Genomic DNA, 17,395 nt, shown 5'->3' on the forward strand with positions numbered 1-17,395 from the left:
GATTGGACAAGTTTCTGGAGGAAAAATCCATTACGGGGTACAAGCCATGATGTGTATGCGCAACCTCCTGATTTTAGAAATGGGTTATGTCAGAATGCCAGATGCAAGGGAGGGCACCAGGATGAGGTCTTTTGTTATCTGGTGTGCTCCCTGGGGCATTTGGTGGGCTGCTGTGAGATACAGGAAGCTGGACTAGATGGGCCTATGGCCTGATCCAGTGGGGCTGTTCTTATGTTCTTACCTAGAGATTCTATAAAATGCCTACCAGAGCTTTCACACCAGCACCTTTACAGCCCAATCCTAACCAATTTTCCAGCACCGATGCAGCCTCAATGCAAAAGTCTGCTAACTATGACGTCTCTATGACTACTCCCTCACTACAGAATGCAGTGCATGCCCTTTTGGAACACCTGCATCAGTGCTGGAAAATTGGTTAGGAAGGGCTTATGTTAAAAGATTGACCATGTCACTTCAGTTTGAGAGGAGATGGGATCATACATGTTTCCATGTGCTTTCCTTAACAACCTTTCTTAACACATAAACCTGATGACATTGGAAAATTTTAAGCTCCCTGTAAGGAGAAAACTAGTAGAACTGAGCTAGAACCTTTCTTCCTGATGTGCTAGTCTTCTGTTCACAGGGAGTTTTTACATAAGGAATGTTCTAAGTAATATGTGCTGACCGGTACAGCCTAATTTTGTATCATTTTCATCTCTTCCTGTTGCATATGTAAGACCAGTCTCAAAGAAAACATTAACAGGAAAATTTTAAATTTGTCATGTAATTAACAGTAGCATCTAGCACAGTGGTTCCCAACCTTTGGGAGTAGGTGTACGACTGAGGCAAAAATTGAATTGCCATGGCCCACAGGCAACCAGGGCCTCCAAGTGGAATTTTATCTGGGGGCACAATGTTTCTGTTGAGCCCCTTCCCAAAGGGGGAGGGGGTGAAAGAGTTTGGGAGGGGAGTGGGCAGAAGAGGGGTGGGGAGGGAGCAAAACAGAGCAAGAGAAGGGTGCAACAGCAAGAAGTCTTTGCAGTCCTGGTCTACTGCGCTTCCCAACATGGAGCCCACGTCTACCTACCCACAGTGTCAGCATCTAGATACAGTAATACAGAAAACAAAATGCACTCCCGAGTCTCTAAATTTTTTTAAATATAAAAAAATCATTTCAGAAAATCAATTATAATTAAGCTTACATTAGAATGGAAAGTGTCCTATGTGTACCAAAATGTATTTCTGCAGCCGCTGTAGTACCAACGAGGTACTGTAGCAGGCCAAATTCCTCCCAGATTTGACAATGTTCAGGAGTGTCATGTATGCATTGCTTGTATTGCCAGTACATATGGCTTGCGGCAGCTGCAGTCACCATGCATACAGCATCCTATATGGGCAGTCCATTGAAAAATATAAGATCACAGGACATTTCTGGGGGCCCCCCCCCATTGGCTTCTGTGCACCCTTTTTGACCCTGGGTCCAGGAACAAATTACTCCCTGTGCCCTCTCTCATGGGCCCTACATGTAACCCCCACTCCTTCACACAAAAAATACAATTAAGTCTGTAATAATTAGAGATTAGATAAACTATTCATAGTGAAGATTTGTGGGTTGCTGATTTTGTTGCTGGCTGCAGGCAGTTCATTCTCTGTCCTCTCTGTTGGGCCATAGGGGAACACACTAGAACTGATCAAAGGCAATTTTTTTCCTGAAACTTCGCGGACCACATGCCAGGATCTCACAGACCACCTGTGGTCCTGGAGCACAGGTTAGAAACCAGTCATCTAGCAGGTAGTGATCTTTAACCAGTGAGCTAGACCAGGGGTGCCCAAACCCCGGCCCGGGGGCCACTTGTGGCCCTCGGGGACTCACAATCCGGCCCGCGGGGAGTCCTCAGTCTCCAATGACCATCTGGCCCTCCGGAGACTTGCTGGAGCCCATGCTGGCCTGAAGCAACTGCTCTCAGTGTGAAGATGACCGTTTGACCTCTTGCATGACCTGTGGGATGAGGGCTCCCTCCAGTACTTGCTGTTTCATGTCTGTGATGCAGCAATGGCAATGGCAGTGAAGGAAAGGCCAGCCTTGCTTTGTGCAAGGACTTTTATAGGCCCTGAGCTATTGCAAGACCTTCATTCATTTATACAAGTTCCATCTCTAATATATTAATTCATGTAAATTTATTCTAATTTGAAATGTAAATTAATTCGGCCCCCAACACAGTGTCAGAGAGATGACGTGGCCCTCTTGCCAAAAAGTTTGGACACCCCTGAGCTAGACATATGCATAACTGAGTACAGAATTACAGCCTTAGATTTTGATTCACTAGAACAAAACAGAATTTTCTCAAAACAAGCCCCAGGAAATGCATCCTGGCTGTTCCACTCTACTACACACAGCTTGAGTTTTTTTTCTGTTTGCTGTGCTGAGCTTGCCACCTACAGAACAGCACTTCAAGTTTTCCTTCTTTTTTGATTCTTTATGGTTCTTTTCTTGAACTATTCCTGTTAAAGCTGAAAAGTCATATAAACTGAAAGTCAGCTTCATTAATTACATTTCCATCACTAACCATTCTTGGAATGAAGTGAACTGCCTTTTAAAAATTAACAATGCTCTTAAGAATTTATTTTAATTTTTACAGAGGCATGTAAAGTATAAAAAATAGAGAATTTGTGCTAACAAAGGAGATTCCTCTGGTACTTTTATGTAAAGTCACATTTCACTATAGTGCAACATCTTTAAAAAGTCTCACAAAGATTTGAGATTTCAATTTATTATCTTTTCATTACATTTTTGCCACTCCTATTTACTCATTTCAATAAAATGAGAGGAATGGATAAAGAACAGAAACTGCTTTAATGTCAGTGTTTTCAGAACAATGTTTAAGCAGCTTAACTTGTATATACACATTTTCAGAGAATGCTTGTTCAATTTAGGCTATGATTGACAGGTGCATTTAGTTTGTCCTACATTTCCTTTTCAGAATTCATGTCTCCCAGCCTCTAAACTACTCTTTAAACTCCCTGCTGTTCAGCTAACCATTTTCAGATAAGCTTCAGGAGCGTTTGACAGAGGAATGTCACTCTTGTACTCATACCATCTCCTCCCCACACTGATTTCCATCTGAACAGTTCTTGTGCCTCATCTTCCAAACTACTTCTAAATAAGTTTGCTTGAACATACAGCTGCAACAATTATGACACGTAGGTAGAAACAAAAAGACCAGAAAAAAAATCACACAAGGGGTCTAGTAACAGTAGGAGAGAGCAACTTGCAAACCTTTAAAACAATCAACAGACTTCCCCTACTGATGGAGGCCACCATTTACACACCCATTCTTATTGTGTAATTCTAGTTCATACGCTGTCACCTCTCCACCACCACGTTACTTGCTTTTATGCCAGAAGCCTGAGTTGATGGGTGGTAGCAGTCGCACATCCTGCTGAGCTTTGCAGAAACTTCTTCTACCTGCTTGAAAATTCAGCTCAGCATGGAAGACTGGGAGAAGGGATCAGTGTGATAGAGCAAGCTGCAATGCATTTGGTCCTGGTGATTTGTGAATGTTCTTAAATCATTGTCCTAATGCAGACATTCTAAATATCCAGGGAAACTCAGTATGTTGTCTAGTTCTAGTATATTTTGCAATGATAATTAGTATAAGTAACACTGAGCAATTTTTTTGTACCAAAATGAGTTGGTATGAATCTACTGTCAAGACATTTCCAAAAACATATGAAATAAAAATCTTAGAACAATCTACTGAAAAGATGCAATTTAGGAAAGATGGAATTTGGGCCCTTTGGGCAGGAATTGTATCTTATAACAGTTTTCAAACTGTTGAACAGCTATGTTATATATGTTTCTGCAGCCATTTTAAAAATATGCAGTGTAATCTTAAAAGAGGACATCTCAAGCATCTAGAAATACATTTACATTCAGGTGTGCAGGATTTATTTTCCTTCACTACATTTTAAATTAATATTTATCCAGAACATACATACCCATATCTGTGGTTTCTCAGGATTTCCATAGCAAAATTAAGTTTCTAAAAGTCACTTATGAATTGTGTACATTATGCTCATCAGCTTTGTGAACTCCTTGTCCTTTTCAATGGGTAAGTATACAAAGGTACAATGTATTTCTAAAGGTTCCAATTTATAAGATCTTTAAATTACATTTTTTAAAATAACCATTTAAATTCCAGATAATTCATACATGTTCAGAACTCTGATTCCATACAGCATCACTTTTCTCCTCTGAAGCTTACATTTCATTTTTAATTGCATACTCAGTACTTTGTGTGCAAAACTTTAATTTCCAAAATACTGCTGGAAAACCAAGGCCTGCCTTGTCCTGATGCAACAAATCATAGCCCATCATTTGCACAATTCAACACACACAATTTCACTACTAAAAAGAGTTCAATGTTATCCATTAGAAAATTTTATTTGCGAAATTTCTTCTTCTTCAGATTTTTCTTGCCTGCTGCAAGGGCTGCCTTTTCAGCCATAATGTCTTGGTACTTCCTTTTATTATATCTATAAGGAAAAAATAATTTCATAAGATATAAGTACAGTAGAAGCAGAATCCAGAAAAAATTGCATGTTCAAAATAATAACTTTTTACAAATTAAGCCTTATTATGATTTTTATATTATTTCTTTCAAAAATTTATAATTGTTTTTCTATTAAAAATATGCAAACCAATATACAGTAAAGTGATAAAATAAAAATGAGTTATAGAATAAAAGCAACAGCAAATTTAAACAACAATAAAAACAATTCAGTGGAAAAGCTGTAGAAGAATACAAATGTCTTTGCCTGGTGCCTAACAGTCAGTAACATATAGATTGAACATACAGCTATTAAATAGAATCAATGACCATTAGCTAAATCAAACTGTACAAACTGGTGGTAGAGTATCCTGGAGTACCAGAAGCAGGAGACAATAATAAAAAGAGACCTGTGGCTTTCATGCCCTTATTGTGAGCCTCCTGAAGGCCTACAGCTGCCCACTCTTTGACACAGGCTGCTAGAGTAAGGTAGATCCTTGATCTAATCCAGCAAGGTCATTGTTATTGAACCCTCAATTTAATGAACTTCAAATCAACAGACTTCAGAAATGACAATTTCTGAGGTCCCAGAGATCTGTTGGCAGATCTGTTGGCAGTGCCAAAGGAGCTCTGTAAGGTAGTTAAGGTACAGAAAGTGCTAGGAACAGGTTTGTCTATCTTCCAGGGTTGGTGCTAGAGCTGCCGCTCTCCATTTTGCACTTGAAGGATGCTCTAGAAACTGAGAAATTTTCATTTCTAGCCACTCTAGGAATGGAAAGCTCCTCAGAAAGTCAGTTCCACTTCTTGAGCAACTCCCCATTCCTAGAGCTACTGTCTACTTTAAAAAGTCAACTTGAGATGAAAATCTATTCCTTAAAATGACAAGATTTTTCAACTAACAATTCCAAAACTACATGCTTTATGCCATATACCCCATAATACCACACATATTTAAAGAGTAAGGTTTAAACACCTTTTCTAAGTGAGATGCTGGTTTTGTGTTAATGTAGGGAGCATTAATGACATCTATGATATAGGTGCCACTTGTTAAAATTGCTAATTTTTACTATATTTATCTATCACAATTCAAATACATTTCTTAGCACTTTTAAAATAAATAGTAAACAAAAGACAAATAATCCAAAGCAACACTGAGCAAGTAAAATCAAAGGCACCACCATGCAGCCCCCAACTAGGCCCCCCCCCCAAGAAATCTCAATACTGTCTCCTTTACTTACACCACAGAACTAGAGAAATTGGGCTATACCTAATGGGAATGCTATAAACTGCTAACTCCTGCTACATTCAAATCAAATCATGAAATATAATTTTTACTAGACCTCTGATTTTTCAGAATTGCCTCCTTTTCCTGTATTAGTGAACATGTTTCTTGGTAACATTTTGCCATATTCTTTTGTGCTACCATATTACCTGTACAAAATTTTCCTGTAAAATTAACTGTAAATACCTTCTAAACTCAGAATCTGCTAGCAGTTCTTCAACTATGTTTTTCTTCCTTTCTTTCTTGGGAATTCGAGCATGGTAGAAGTCTACTGGAGAATCCACAATAGTTCCAACCTGAGAAAAGAAAATTCAAGATAAGTCTTATGGCTGCAATTATTTGAAAGATCATTGCTATAAAAAGGATAGGCTACTGTACAGGATGAACAACAACAAGTGAAGCCTACAATATACCATGATGTCAAACATGATTCCAAAAAGCATGAAACACAGAAGGACTTTTACAATATTTTAATATTAAAAAAACAAAACTGCATTGTAAAGTTGGTTTATTTGTCTGGCATACCATTAAACATGCTTATGAAACAAGTTCAAACAATGTTACACTGAACTCAGTGAAACAGGTGAAGCTTCCAAGATGCTTAACTGTCCTCTGGACTGTAGCCACTGGCACAGTACAGGAGAAAGGTATACATCAGGGGTGCTCATTAAGTAGATTGCGATCTACCAGTAGATCGCGAGGCAAAATGAGTAGATCGCGGAGCCCTGTCTCTCCAAACTGTTAATATGTCAGTTTTGTCTAGTAACTAGACGAAAATGACATATTTAGCTGACACTAAACTGACACTGAAACTGACACTTTAGCTGTTCTTCAGGCATGCAGCAACAAAACTGACAAAACTGACTAGACTCTATTCAGTTTCATCAGTTTCGTGGCACTGCATGCCGGAAGAGCAGGAGCTAAAGTGGGCGGCAGCGGGAGGGGGAGCTGGGCTGCACTGGACTGAGGCGCTTCCTGGGGCTCCGCAGCGGAAGGGGGAGGGGCAGGAGTTCGAGATGGAGTTGCTCTGATGGCGGTTGCCGCGGGAGGCCCTGAGTGACCCTCCCCTTCCCTTCCAGTCAGGTCCGGCCCGGCCCAGCCCAGCCATGCCCAGCCCAGCCGCCCCTGTAGGAGCCCAGAGGTAAGTGCTGCGGCCGCTACCGCTCTCGGTCGGGGCTGACAGGTGAGACGACTCCCCTGGCCCCCCCGCCGCAGCAGGAGGAGGGCTGGTGGGAGCAGTGTCTCCCCTGTCTGCCGCCTGCACATGCAGCCCCTCTCCATGGAAATGGGGAAGCCCCCCGCCCCTTCCGAGGAGGACGTGCAACGCCTCCCTCACCCTGCTGGTCTCGGGGCGCAGTCACAAAGAGTTTGGGGGGTGGGGAGTGGGGAGCTCCTCCCCCCCGTAGTGCAGCAAGGCTGGGCATGTGCCTCTTGGGGGAACCTGTGGCTGCCCCCAGTATGTGGGGTGGGGATAGAGGAGAGGCCTCCCGTGTGCTTCCTGAAGCATCTGGTGGGCTACTGTGGGGCACAGGAAGCTGGACTTGGTGGGCCTCCTCTGACCTGGTCCAGCAGAGGCTCCATACATCAAAGGGGGTGTCTGTCAGATGCTTCCTTCCCCCCTGGTAGATCTCCGGGCCTTGCTGGGTTTCAAAGTAGCTCTCAAGCCAAAAACGTGTGAGCACCCCGGTATACATTGATCTCCCCCCCCCAATGCAGTAAATGAACATAGGAATCAAGCCTTAGGGGTAAACAGTTTTACCCCTTAGGGGTAAACTTACTGAGTTGAAGTAAACAGTTTTACTTCAACTCAGTAAGTAGAAGCATTGCTGGACAAATGGGATGTAGTTGTAAATAACACCGACCTACAAAACTGAGGGTCAGAAAAGTTTTTACCAAACTTTATGGTGGGTTGATAGGAATTTGGGGTGCCGATTCCAAACACGGCGTCAGTTTTGCCCTATCATGTCTAGTTTTGAAGATATAGTATAGCCTCATTAGTGAATGGTTCATCAGCTTCCTCATAGATCTATTTTTGGAATCGGCACCCCAAATGTACCCAGAAATTGGTGTAATGTTTAAGGAAGCAAAATGTGTTTTGGCCTGTGTAATTAAATATCTTCTTTTTTACCTTCTTGCTTTCTTACCTGGAAATATTTGGGAAGACCTTTTCTATCATTCTTTTTATAAAATCTTTTCGGATCCATAGCTGCCCGCATCTTCAGAGCCTGCAGGTCATTTTTCAATTCTTCAGTCATTTCTGGGGCTTTCATACCAAACCAGCCATCTCCTGTTGTTTTCTCTCGTTCTACCTGTGTTGGAAACATCCAGGAACATTTCAATTACATTTAAATAGATATCAAAATACTTTACCAATTAATTGTATAAACCAATATATTTTGTTTCAGGAGTGGTTGCTTTGCAAGGCCTTGATGTGATGTTATTCTGAAAGTCAAAACAAGGCAAAAATCAGATTGCAGAGACTACAGACACAAGAAAAAGCTTCTGATTTTCTCATACAGTTCTTTGGAAATTCTGTTAACTTCATGCACGCCTTCTTTAGCAAAGGGCAGTGAAACAAAATCTGTAGCCTGGAAAGAAATGAGACTCTGAATCCAGCTTTTATCAAAATTTCAATTTTTACTATTTAGAGCCAAACTAACAAACAAACAAACCTAACAAGCTCATTCACAGTATTACTGTTAACTATTTATACCACAGAGCAGTCCTACAAATGGGTTGAACACATTTATATTTCTAATAATAAATATGAAGTAACCCACATTTACAAACTACTATCACATGCCCAATCAATTACTATTCTTTATGTATCCTAGCCCAATGCTTCACCTCCACACAAGGTACATTTTCACAATTCTTCCAGATCTCTTCAAACATCTTCCCCTTCATGGGCTCACCCTCCTACGCTTTACCTGTCTCTCACCCTGTATGCCACTAGTATTTGCATGCAGCGAAGACAGCTGAACACCATGAGGGTTTCTTCCTATGAACACCATCCTGGAATATTTCAGGGTGATGTTCAAACTCTCCCTGTGTTTGGCATTTATCATCACACAAATGCTGCTCACGGGAAAGTTTGCATATGTATGAGTGAGAGAGCGTTAGTGAGACCACATGCACCACTGGCAAGCTCTAGAGAAAGCCCTCATGTATTAGTCTCCATAAGGAGACAAATAACTGAACAAGGCTTCTCTGTCTTCAGCATCCCTGACAGCGTTATCCACATTCTCTAGCATTCCATTCTATTTCCTGACCTTAGAGGGTAATCGTTGCCAAAAATATGCATTTATTTGGTATGTAGTAATCATATACAACCACATGGGCTTTAGTTACGGAACACATCATTGTCCCAATTGTAGGCATTTTCTCCACAAACTCAAAGGGTTGAAGAGTACTTTCTAAAAATAAAATCTAATATCAACCATCAATGTATTTCACTTATATTTTATCCCATTTTTCTTCAACAATTTCAGGAGAGCACATACAGCATCATCCCCCATTAACCTCACAATTACCATGTGAAGCATACTGAGCTAATAAGAGTGCTGTAAGTAGAGATTAAGTATATATCTAGACAATTTATAAAATAGCCCTATGCTTACAGCATTGAACATTATCAGTATTGTTGAGTAATGCTTCACTTACCCTGCGTTGTTTCTTTAATTGGTACGCTGACTCTTTTAGGGGTGGAATACATTCCTTTTTTTCAAAATCTGGAGTTATTATACTCTTCTGCAAGAGCTGCAAAAATATATCTCATTAGACTGATATAATTATTACCAGGCCTGATCCAAAGGTCACACCTGAAACACAAAAAATTCACCACTGCTCCCCCTTGCCACCTCCTCATCCACTTCCACTCTCTTATCTCCAAAGAGGGTGGTGGCAGTGGTAGCTGCTGCCTCCAGTAAGGAAAAAAAACATATACACAAGGCAGCAATTTGCTTCTTTATGCCGTTCCTTGCACAGTCCCTTTAAATAAAAACATGAGGTTTTCCTATTTCAAATTTAAAGGAACCATTTGAGGGAAAAGCAAGGTAAGGGGGTAGGGACCTGGATGGCTACTTCTTGATCTGTGGGGGAATCTGATAGCGGATACTGAAATCTGCAGATAAGCAAATTGGCAGATCAGTCCAATATGATCTCCAGATGCAACTGTTGCATCTGAAAGTGTCTGGAGGCCTGGAGAGGTTGTGCATGGAGTCTCTGGGCCTTAGCCTCTGGGACACAATCAGAGAAGAATGTCTAGGAGCTCAGGTCTGGCTCTCCACTGTGGGTTTGGAACCTACAGTGAATTAAAACCATGTGTTCAAAACACAGGGATAAACAGGGCAGACCTGTAGATGTACATTTAATTAACATTTAATCAGCAAATATTCTATCACAATTCAGTCATAATGGAATATCTGTATAGCTGTAACAACAACCAATATAAAATTTGCTTATCAGAAGCACTGCTGTTGCATTTATCCGTTTCACTCTTAAAGCTTCCAAGGTTGGTTCCAGTTACATCCTTAAAGCAGACTCTACTTTCAAGAATTACTGACTTAACCAGTACTGAGCAAGAACCAACTGAGGATGATTGTGACACACCAGAATGCTGAAGGCTGTGCAACAATTTTCTGGAGGAGTTCATCACAAATGCAAATGGCTTCCAACATGTGTGTAGCTAAGTAGATTTGCAAACTTCAGTCACTCAACCTAATGATGAGCCAGATTACTGCTTATTTCACTCTGAAGTTCATTCATTATATGGTCACCCACATTCTGATATGCCAAAAAAGCAGTAGGAATTGTGCCTAAAGAAAGGGACATGAAGGGTGCAGTTAACGGCACAATGACCAATCACTTTTCAGTTCTGAATATGTAGTTAAATAACAAAAAAAACCAGGCAACAGCAACAGTGTTGCTCTCTGAGTTTTGTACATCAACTATCTTGGTTAGGAAGGAATAGTATGTATATACAGTGTATTTTGGCTTAAATTTAGCTTTCGATCTTAGAAATAATTTTGCTTTTTAAATAGTTCATATATTTATAGTAGATACATAACATACAGTACAATACTGGTATCTGCAACTTCCCATTTTTTCTGCTTTCAATTGAATGGTACATTACCTCATCTTTCTTCTTCTCCTTTAGTGGCACAATTCCATGTGAACCAGACTTCAGTTTTCCTGCATCAAAATCAATATATAAGCCACCAAGTTGTTTAACGTTTAGTCCAGGATCAATGCTGCTTGAAAACGATACACTAGAAGGGAAAGTATTAATTACAAAAGGTAATACAAGCTATATTTGTAATTGAGCAAAAGTCAAGGGCTAGCAGCATTGCTCGCTTGCTCTCTCTCTCTCTCATTCACTCACTCACACCTTTCCATAGGAAAGAAGATGCAAAAGATTCTGTTACTTCTTTCTACACAGTGCTAACCTTCATCTCATCCATTTCAACTGCATACTGCAAGACTGAGGCAAAGGTCTGTTAGAAAACAGCTGAAGTGAATTAGAATTACAGGTCATGTCTTGTTATCTGCTGGGGTTCCGTTCTAAAACCTCTAGTGGATAAAAAAGTGGAAAAATAGATTTAAAGACCCACTTCCATGTTTCTTGCCCCTCTAGTGCTCCTAATAAGATTGTGTCTTGATGTTCACAGGGGTTTGATTCTGGGATTCCCTGCTGATACCATAAAATGTGTCAAATAAAAGAAATTTTTAAAAAATTAAAAAGTGTGTCCCTTTACAATTGTGGTAAATTGACCGCTTGCCTTTGCCTTGCTCAGCTGAAGAATGGAATGATCGCTTACAAAAGGGGTCTCCAAACTTTTTGGCCAGAGGGCCACATCAAATATCTGGCGTGGTGTGGAGGGCAGGAAAAAAAAATTAAAAATAAAATTTAAATAAATTAGAGATGGAACTTAGATGAGTGAATACATGAATGAATGGGCTCATTCATTCAATCTCTCTGGCCCTCAGAACACCTTCCAGACACAATCAGAGCACAGTTCTGGTAATGTTCAGTTAAGTGGGCAACAGGCTTTCAGGGGACAAGAGGTTGGCCACGGGCCGGAAAGAGGCTTGCTGCGGGCCGCATCTGGCCCCTGGGCCGGGGTTTGGAGACCCCTGGCTTACATGACTGTTCCTTTACAACAGTAAGAAAAGCAGTTTTTTAAACTGTGATTTTAAAGAGATGCATTTTCCCCTTCTCCAGGGATCAGCACATTCCTTCTCATTTGCAGTGGCCATTCGTGTTGAGTCAAATCCGTGTATAACAAGGTTGGACCTGTACTATGCATAAGCAGAAGCTCAGATTGAGCCTTCAGTTGCCTACACCCAAAATAGGTTTTCAGAGTCTTGCACAGTTCCTTGTCCCTATGACTAGTGACTGGTTATCCATATTCCTCCTTTGATCTATTCTACCAGGCCTTGCAAAAAATAACAATTCCACCTCCCCCCCAAAAAACCCCTGGTATGTGTAAGAAGAATGACTCAATGGCTAATCCAGAAACATCTCCTCTCTCAGCAAGAGCATATAAACCATAACTAAGTGATCTTAAGACAACTTACATTTTATTATTTGACACCAGTAAATCTTCATCTTCATCCATAAACTCCTCCTCACTGTCTTCCAGCTCTGAGGACTCTTTGCTTTTCTCACTCTCTTTTTCATCCACTAAGTCCTTCTCTAAATAGTATGCTTTGCTGGACTGCAAACCAGGGGTTTTGTCAATTACAAACAATTCTTCCTGGTGTGATTTGTCCAAGGCCAATGCATTTTTATTACTTGTACCCGGAGAACTAGTGATCACTTCCACATCATTAATTTCTCCTAAATCGCTGCTTTCAGACTCATCGCTGTCATCACTGATAAAAAGTGAAGCAATTAAACATTTTTCATTCCCTACTTTCTTTGTTGCATGTGAAGAGGTTTCAGCAACTGGTTCCTCTTGGCTCCCATCACTGTCCTCGCTTGCAATAGAAATCCTACAGTCATCATCACTGCTGTCAATAGTTTGTATCGGGATGCTATCGTTTTGTGGGCTACCTGCAGGGACCTCGTCTACATCTATTACCTCTTCTGTGTGATGGAAACAGCTCTGTGTAGCCCTTCTGGTACCTGTTTTTGGAGGTTCTGTATTGTTTTTTCTTTTATTAGGGGTTGTCTGTCTTGGAGACATATCAGATTGTTCAAGGCTTCTGTGGTTTTGTGGAAATATGTCTGTATTCTTCACAGGGGATGGTTTTTCAGTTACTTTTTGGGTTTTTTCTAAACTTTGATCATACATGTTCTCTGTACTCTCCTCTACTTCATACACATCATCTGATATTTGTTTTGTAATGGATATGCTTGCTCTTTTACTCTTTCCTACCTTTACCACTGTGTTATCCACAGATTCATGAGCTTTATCCTTTGGCCACTCTTTTTTAGGGGATTTTTGGATATATTCCCTCTCTATGTTTTTAGGGCTGCTTGACAGAATCTGTTTTGGATCACTGCTCATAACAGATTCAGAATGGCACTTTATTTTACAAGGGCTAGGATGTTCATTGTTTTGAGCAGAGAAGAAAGAGACCTTTTCTGTTTCTAAATCAGATTTTGTGGGTTGTTCTGAATCAGAGATCACTATTGGTAGGGATTTAATTACACACTCAGGCAATTTTTCATCACCCACCACAACTTCGCTTTTTCTCTCAGACTGCAAAGTTGTTGCTCCTTGTGACTTCACCCCCATGCTCCTTGTTATTCGCTTAACCCGAGCAGATGGTTCTGTGGAAACACTTGAACACCATGATGCTGCATCAGACACTTCTTCAGCTTGGGTTTCACATACTGGCAATATACTAGCCTTGGTTTGTTGGCTTCTAGTCTTCCGTGGAGTATTAAGGGGCCGCACTCCTGAAATTGTGGAAGAACATGATTCTGCTTCAGAGACTTCATCATCTTCTTGACATTTGCTTCCCTCGTTTGGAATAGTTTTCTTGCTTTGTCTGTTTTTAGCTGCAGACTCTGGTTGACAAGGAATCATAATTTTCCGTCTTCTTGTTATTCTGATAAACATAGGTGTCTGAAGACCAGACACAGAGGAACAATTTGATTCAGCTTCAGAAATATCTCCATCTGCCTGCAGTTCTGCAACTGAGTCTGCTAAACTTAAAGTTTTACTCCTAATTAAAGTTTTCTGTGTTTCCAATACAAAACCTGATTTTGTTTCTGACTCCTTCATTTTCTCAGATTGAGAGTCAGGAATGACTTCTGAGTGGGAATTAATTTTTCTTCTGCTCCTGGTTGTCCTCACAGAAGAGCTGCCTTTTGCTGAGGTCAGCTGCAAGGACAAAAAAGATGTCACAGTGAACATAAGAAGAGCCCTGCTGGATCAGACTAAAGGCCCATCGACCTGCCTCCTGTATCTCACAGTGGCCCACCAGGTGCCCCAGGGAGCACACAAGACAACCAGAGGCCTGCATCCTGGTGCCCTCCCTTGCAGCTGACATTCTGAGGTAACCTACTTCTAAAACCAGAAGGTTGCACATTACACATCAGGGTTTGTAACCTGTGATGAGCTTTTCCTCCAGAAATCTGTCTACTCCCCTTTCAAAGGCATCCAAGCCAGATACCATCACTATATCCTGTGGCAAGGAGTTCCACAGATGAATTACAAGACAACATGAGACCTGCATCCTGCTGCCTTGTATCCCCTGCATCTAGCCTCCTTCTAAAGGCAGGTGGTTACACATGCCCATCAGGGATGGACTTTTCCTCCAGGAATCCGCCCAGCCCCCTTTGAAAGGCATCCAGAGCAGCTGCCACCACCACATCCTGTGGCAGGGAGTTCAGCAGGCAACTTTCCATGACAGGGCGGAGTACTGCGCGTGCTCCCTCTTCACTTCCCGCCCCCCAACGGGCCTCCACAGAGAGCAGCTCCGAGGGCGAACCCTGCAGACACAGGCGCCCCCCCCCCGTCCTCGCACCTCCGCAGGTGTCCAGATCGAACGCCAGGGCGGTGATGCTGCGCGCGCTCCCGAGGGAGGGAAACCGCGCGCGACACAGGGGGGAGGCTCGTGCATGTCGAAGCCCAGCCCGCGGGTTCGCGCCCTCCTGCCGCCCTCACCTCAGCCCCGGCAGCGGGCACGTGGCTCTCCGCCTCCGACTCGCTCCGCCGCGCGGGCCGCCTGGTGGCCACCATCTCGCCGGCCTCGGGGAGGGCGGCGCCGGAAGTGAGGTTGGTCCGTCGCTCGCCCGCTTTCCGGTCGCGGCGGTGCGCGTGGGAAACATTCCGGGTGGAAACGTCCCGCCGCCTCTGCGGTTCCCACCGGCTGGGAGGCGCCGCACAAGTCACGTGGTCGCACAATAGGCACAGGGCGGTGGCGGAGCTAGAGGGGGGGCAAAGCGCTAGATCTTGTGGGGAGTCCCCTACAGAGTGCAAGGAGCTCCTCCCCCTGCCACCGCCTCAAATGGCTCCGAAGGGGAGGCGCCCCACAACCCCTAGTGCTTTGCCGCCCTCCAGCTACGCCCCTGCCCTCAGCAGACCTAGTGCTTTGCCCCCCCTAGCTACACCACTGGCTGAGGGGGGGGTTGTCTGAAGGCTGCAGTCATTTCCCTTTCCCCGTCTACTTACATAATGGTTCCTAAATATGTTGGGAGTGAAGGTTGACTTCTTCATGCTTAATCTTTTGTCAGCCCTGAAGCCTCCTCCTGATGATTTCTCCTCTCCCCCCCAATAGAAAAAATAATTTTTTCTATTAGAATCTCCCTGCTTGGTTCCTGGAGATTCCTCAAAACCCTATGATGCTTCACTGCCTTCTCTCACAACCGGTGCAGAGTTTTGTTCCCATTCACTGCGCAATTTCCAAACGTTTTTATCTCAAGGCACACTGCCTAGGCACTAAAATGGTCAAGGCGCACCATCTGTTTTTTGACAATTGACAAGGCACACTGTGCTGTTAGTGGGGGGCTCACACCCCCCCAACAGCCGTTTGAATAAATGACCCTCCCCAAAACTCCCATGGTACACCTGCAGACCATTTGTGGCACACCACTGTGGCCCCCAGCCCTGTGGTTGTTAATTGCTAGTTTACTGTATAAATTACCATGTGAAATAGAGCAAGAGAGATCACAGCAACTTCTTCCACCACTTAAATGGTGTTATGTGTAAAACTTGGGCTCAGTCTGAGGAGGACCAGAGGGAAAACTGCTGCAGGAGAGGAGGCTGCAGTACCAGCAGAGGGAGGGTAGAGGCTGCTGTGTGCAGAGGCCTATAAAAGGGGCTGCACAAGCAAGGAGTGGATAGACCACCAGGGGGAAAAGCTGCTGTGAGGAGCCTTGGAGAGCAAGCTCTGCAGAGGAAGAAAGATCACCAGGCGAGCTGGGAGAGAAGGAGCTGCAGAGCAGAGCTGAAACCTGAGAGCTAAGGCGACCAAGCCAAATCAGGAACTGAGGAGAGAGAGCTGCAGCAAGGAGCCCCTGGGAGAGCCACTGAGAGCCAGGGAGCAACCAGCCAGCCTTTGCCACAAGTCCTGCTGCCTCCTGCCTGCCTAGTGCCTGCCTCAGGTCCTCACTCAATCAGGGAATTTGGAACGAGGGTGTTGTCATTTTGGTTCAGGTTCCATTCCTCACAATAAAAGCCTTGAACTTACGTTGGTTTCAGTGGTCTCTTTTGATCCTGCATAACAGTGGTATTTCACTAATTCGCCTTCTTCACATGAGCAGATTAGTTAGGTGACTTTGCACTTATTAACCAGTTGAGGTAATGTCCTCACCAGCTCTCAAGCAGATGCACACCACCCCCTGGTGCTACTACTCATTCTAGAAAAACTTTGTTGCCAAAATAGCTGGGCAGCACTTCAGCAGGCTGCAAGTTTGTGCTCACCTGACTAAGAGCCAAATCCTATCCAACCTTCAAGCACTGATGCAGCTGTGCCAATAAGGTGTGTGCTGCATTCTGCAGTGGTGGGGTAGTCACAGAGGCCTCCTCAACATAAAAGAACATTTGTTCCCTTACCTTGGGGCTGCATTAGTGCTGGAAAGCTGGATAGGATTGGGCCCTTAATCCTTCTTGCTGTATACAAAACTATTTTAGGGAAAAATCTAGCCTTCTCATTGAAATAAATTCTTCACCTATCCTTTTTTAAAAGATGAAAGTACATAGATGTGAGCCCCCCTTCTGCAGTCTGAAGGTACATAGTCCACAGAGACATCAGAAAAAGACCACACACACAATCTGAACTTTTAAAATTGAAAAATGGCTATTGACTCTTGTTATCTGAACAGATTAGGGCTGCTTTGGATCAAAAACTGTGTATGTCTTGCACAGGAAGTTACAGTGAAAAACTGAGTTTTAGACCAGAAGTGCAAAGAGATTTTTAATTCCCTGCAGGTTTACTAACTCACTGAGAATTACATCACATAATCTTTTGTCTACAAGAAATTGTAGACATGATTGAAATGATTAACAGGTGTGCTTAGATGTTCAACTGTATGAAGACATTAGGGCTGGAAGATTCCTCTCATCCTAAATTTTAAAAAATTTGTTTTCATAGTATGAGTGTGTGTCAA

General features: G+C 42.8%; 1 protein-coding gene across 1 annotated transcript; it reads right to left on the reverse strand.

Moving 5' to 3' along the window:
* Positions 1 to 3,919: 3,919 nt before the first annotated feature.
* On the reverse strand, positions 3,920 to 15,060 carry DNTTIP2 (deoxynucleotidyltransferase terminal interacting protein 2). Its single transcript, XM_066624355.1, has 7 exons — positions 14,952 to 15,060; positions 12,409 to 14,165; positions 10,964 to 11,099; positions 9,493 to 9,588; positions 7,974 to 8,138; positions 6,016 to 6,125; positions 3,920 to 4,533 (listed from the first exon to the last, which is right to left on the reverse strand). The coding sequence occupies exons 1-7, from the start codon at positions 15,024 to 15,026 to the stop codon at positions 4,440 to 4,442; spliced, it is 2,433 nt and encodes an 810-aa protein (XP_066480452.1). The 5' UTR covers positions 15,027 to 15,060; the 3' UTR covers positions 3,920 to 4,439.
* Between the last annotated feature and the right edge of the window lie 2,335 nt (positions 15,061 to 17,395).

This window comes from Tiliqua scincoides, chromosome 4 (assembly GCF_035046505.1).
Source record: "Tiliqua scincoides isolate rTilSci1 chromosome 4, rTilSci1.hap2, whole genome shotgun sequence".
In the NCBI taxonomy this organism is placed as follows: domain Eukaryota; kingdom Metazoa; phylum Chordata; class Lepidosauria; order Squamata; family Scincidae; genus Tiliqua; species Tiliqua scincoides.

Excerpts from the sequence above, each read along its gene's own strand:
- DNTTIP2 (XM_066624355.1), bottom strand. The coding sequence starts at position 15,026 with ATGGTGGCCACCAGGCGGCCCGCGCGGCGGAGCGAGTCGGAGGCGGAG. Across the intron at positions 14,166-14,951 it reads TGCCCGCTGCCGGGGCTGAG|CTGACCTCAGCAAAAGGCAG; the intron begins GTGAGGGCGGCA and ends TTGTCCTTGCAG. Across the intron at positions 8,139-9,492 it reads AATTAAAGAAACAACGCAGG|GTAGAACGAGAGAAAACAAC; the intron begins GTAAGTGAAGCA and ends TTTCCAACACAG.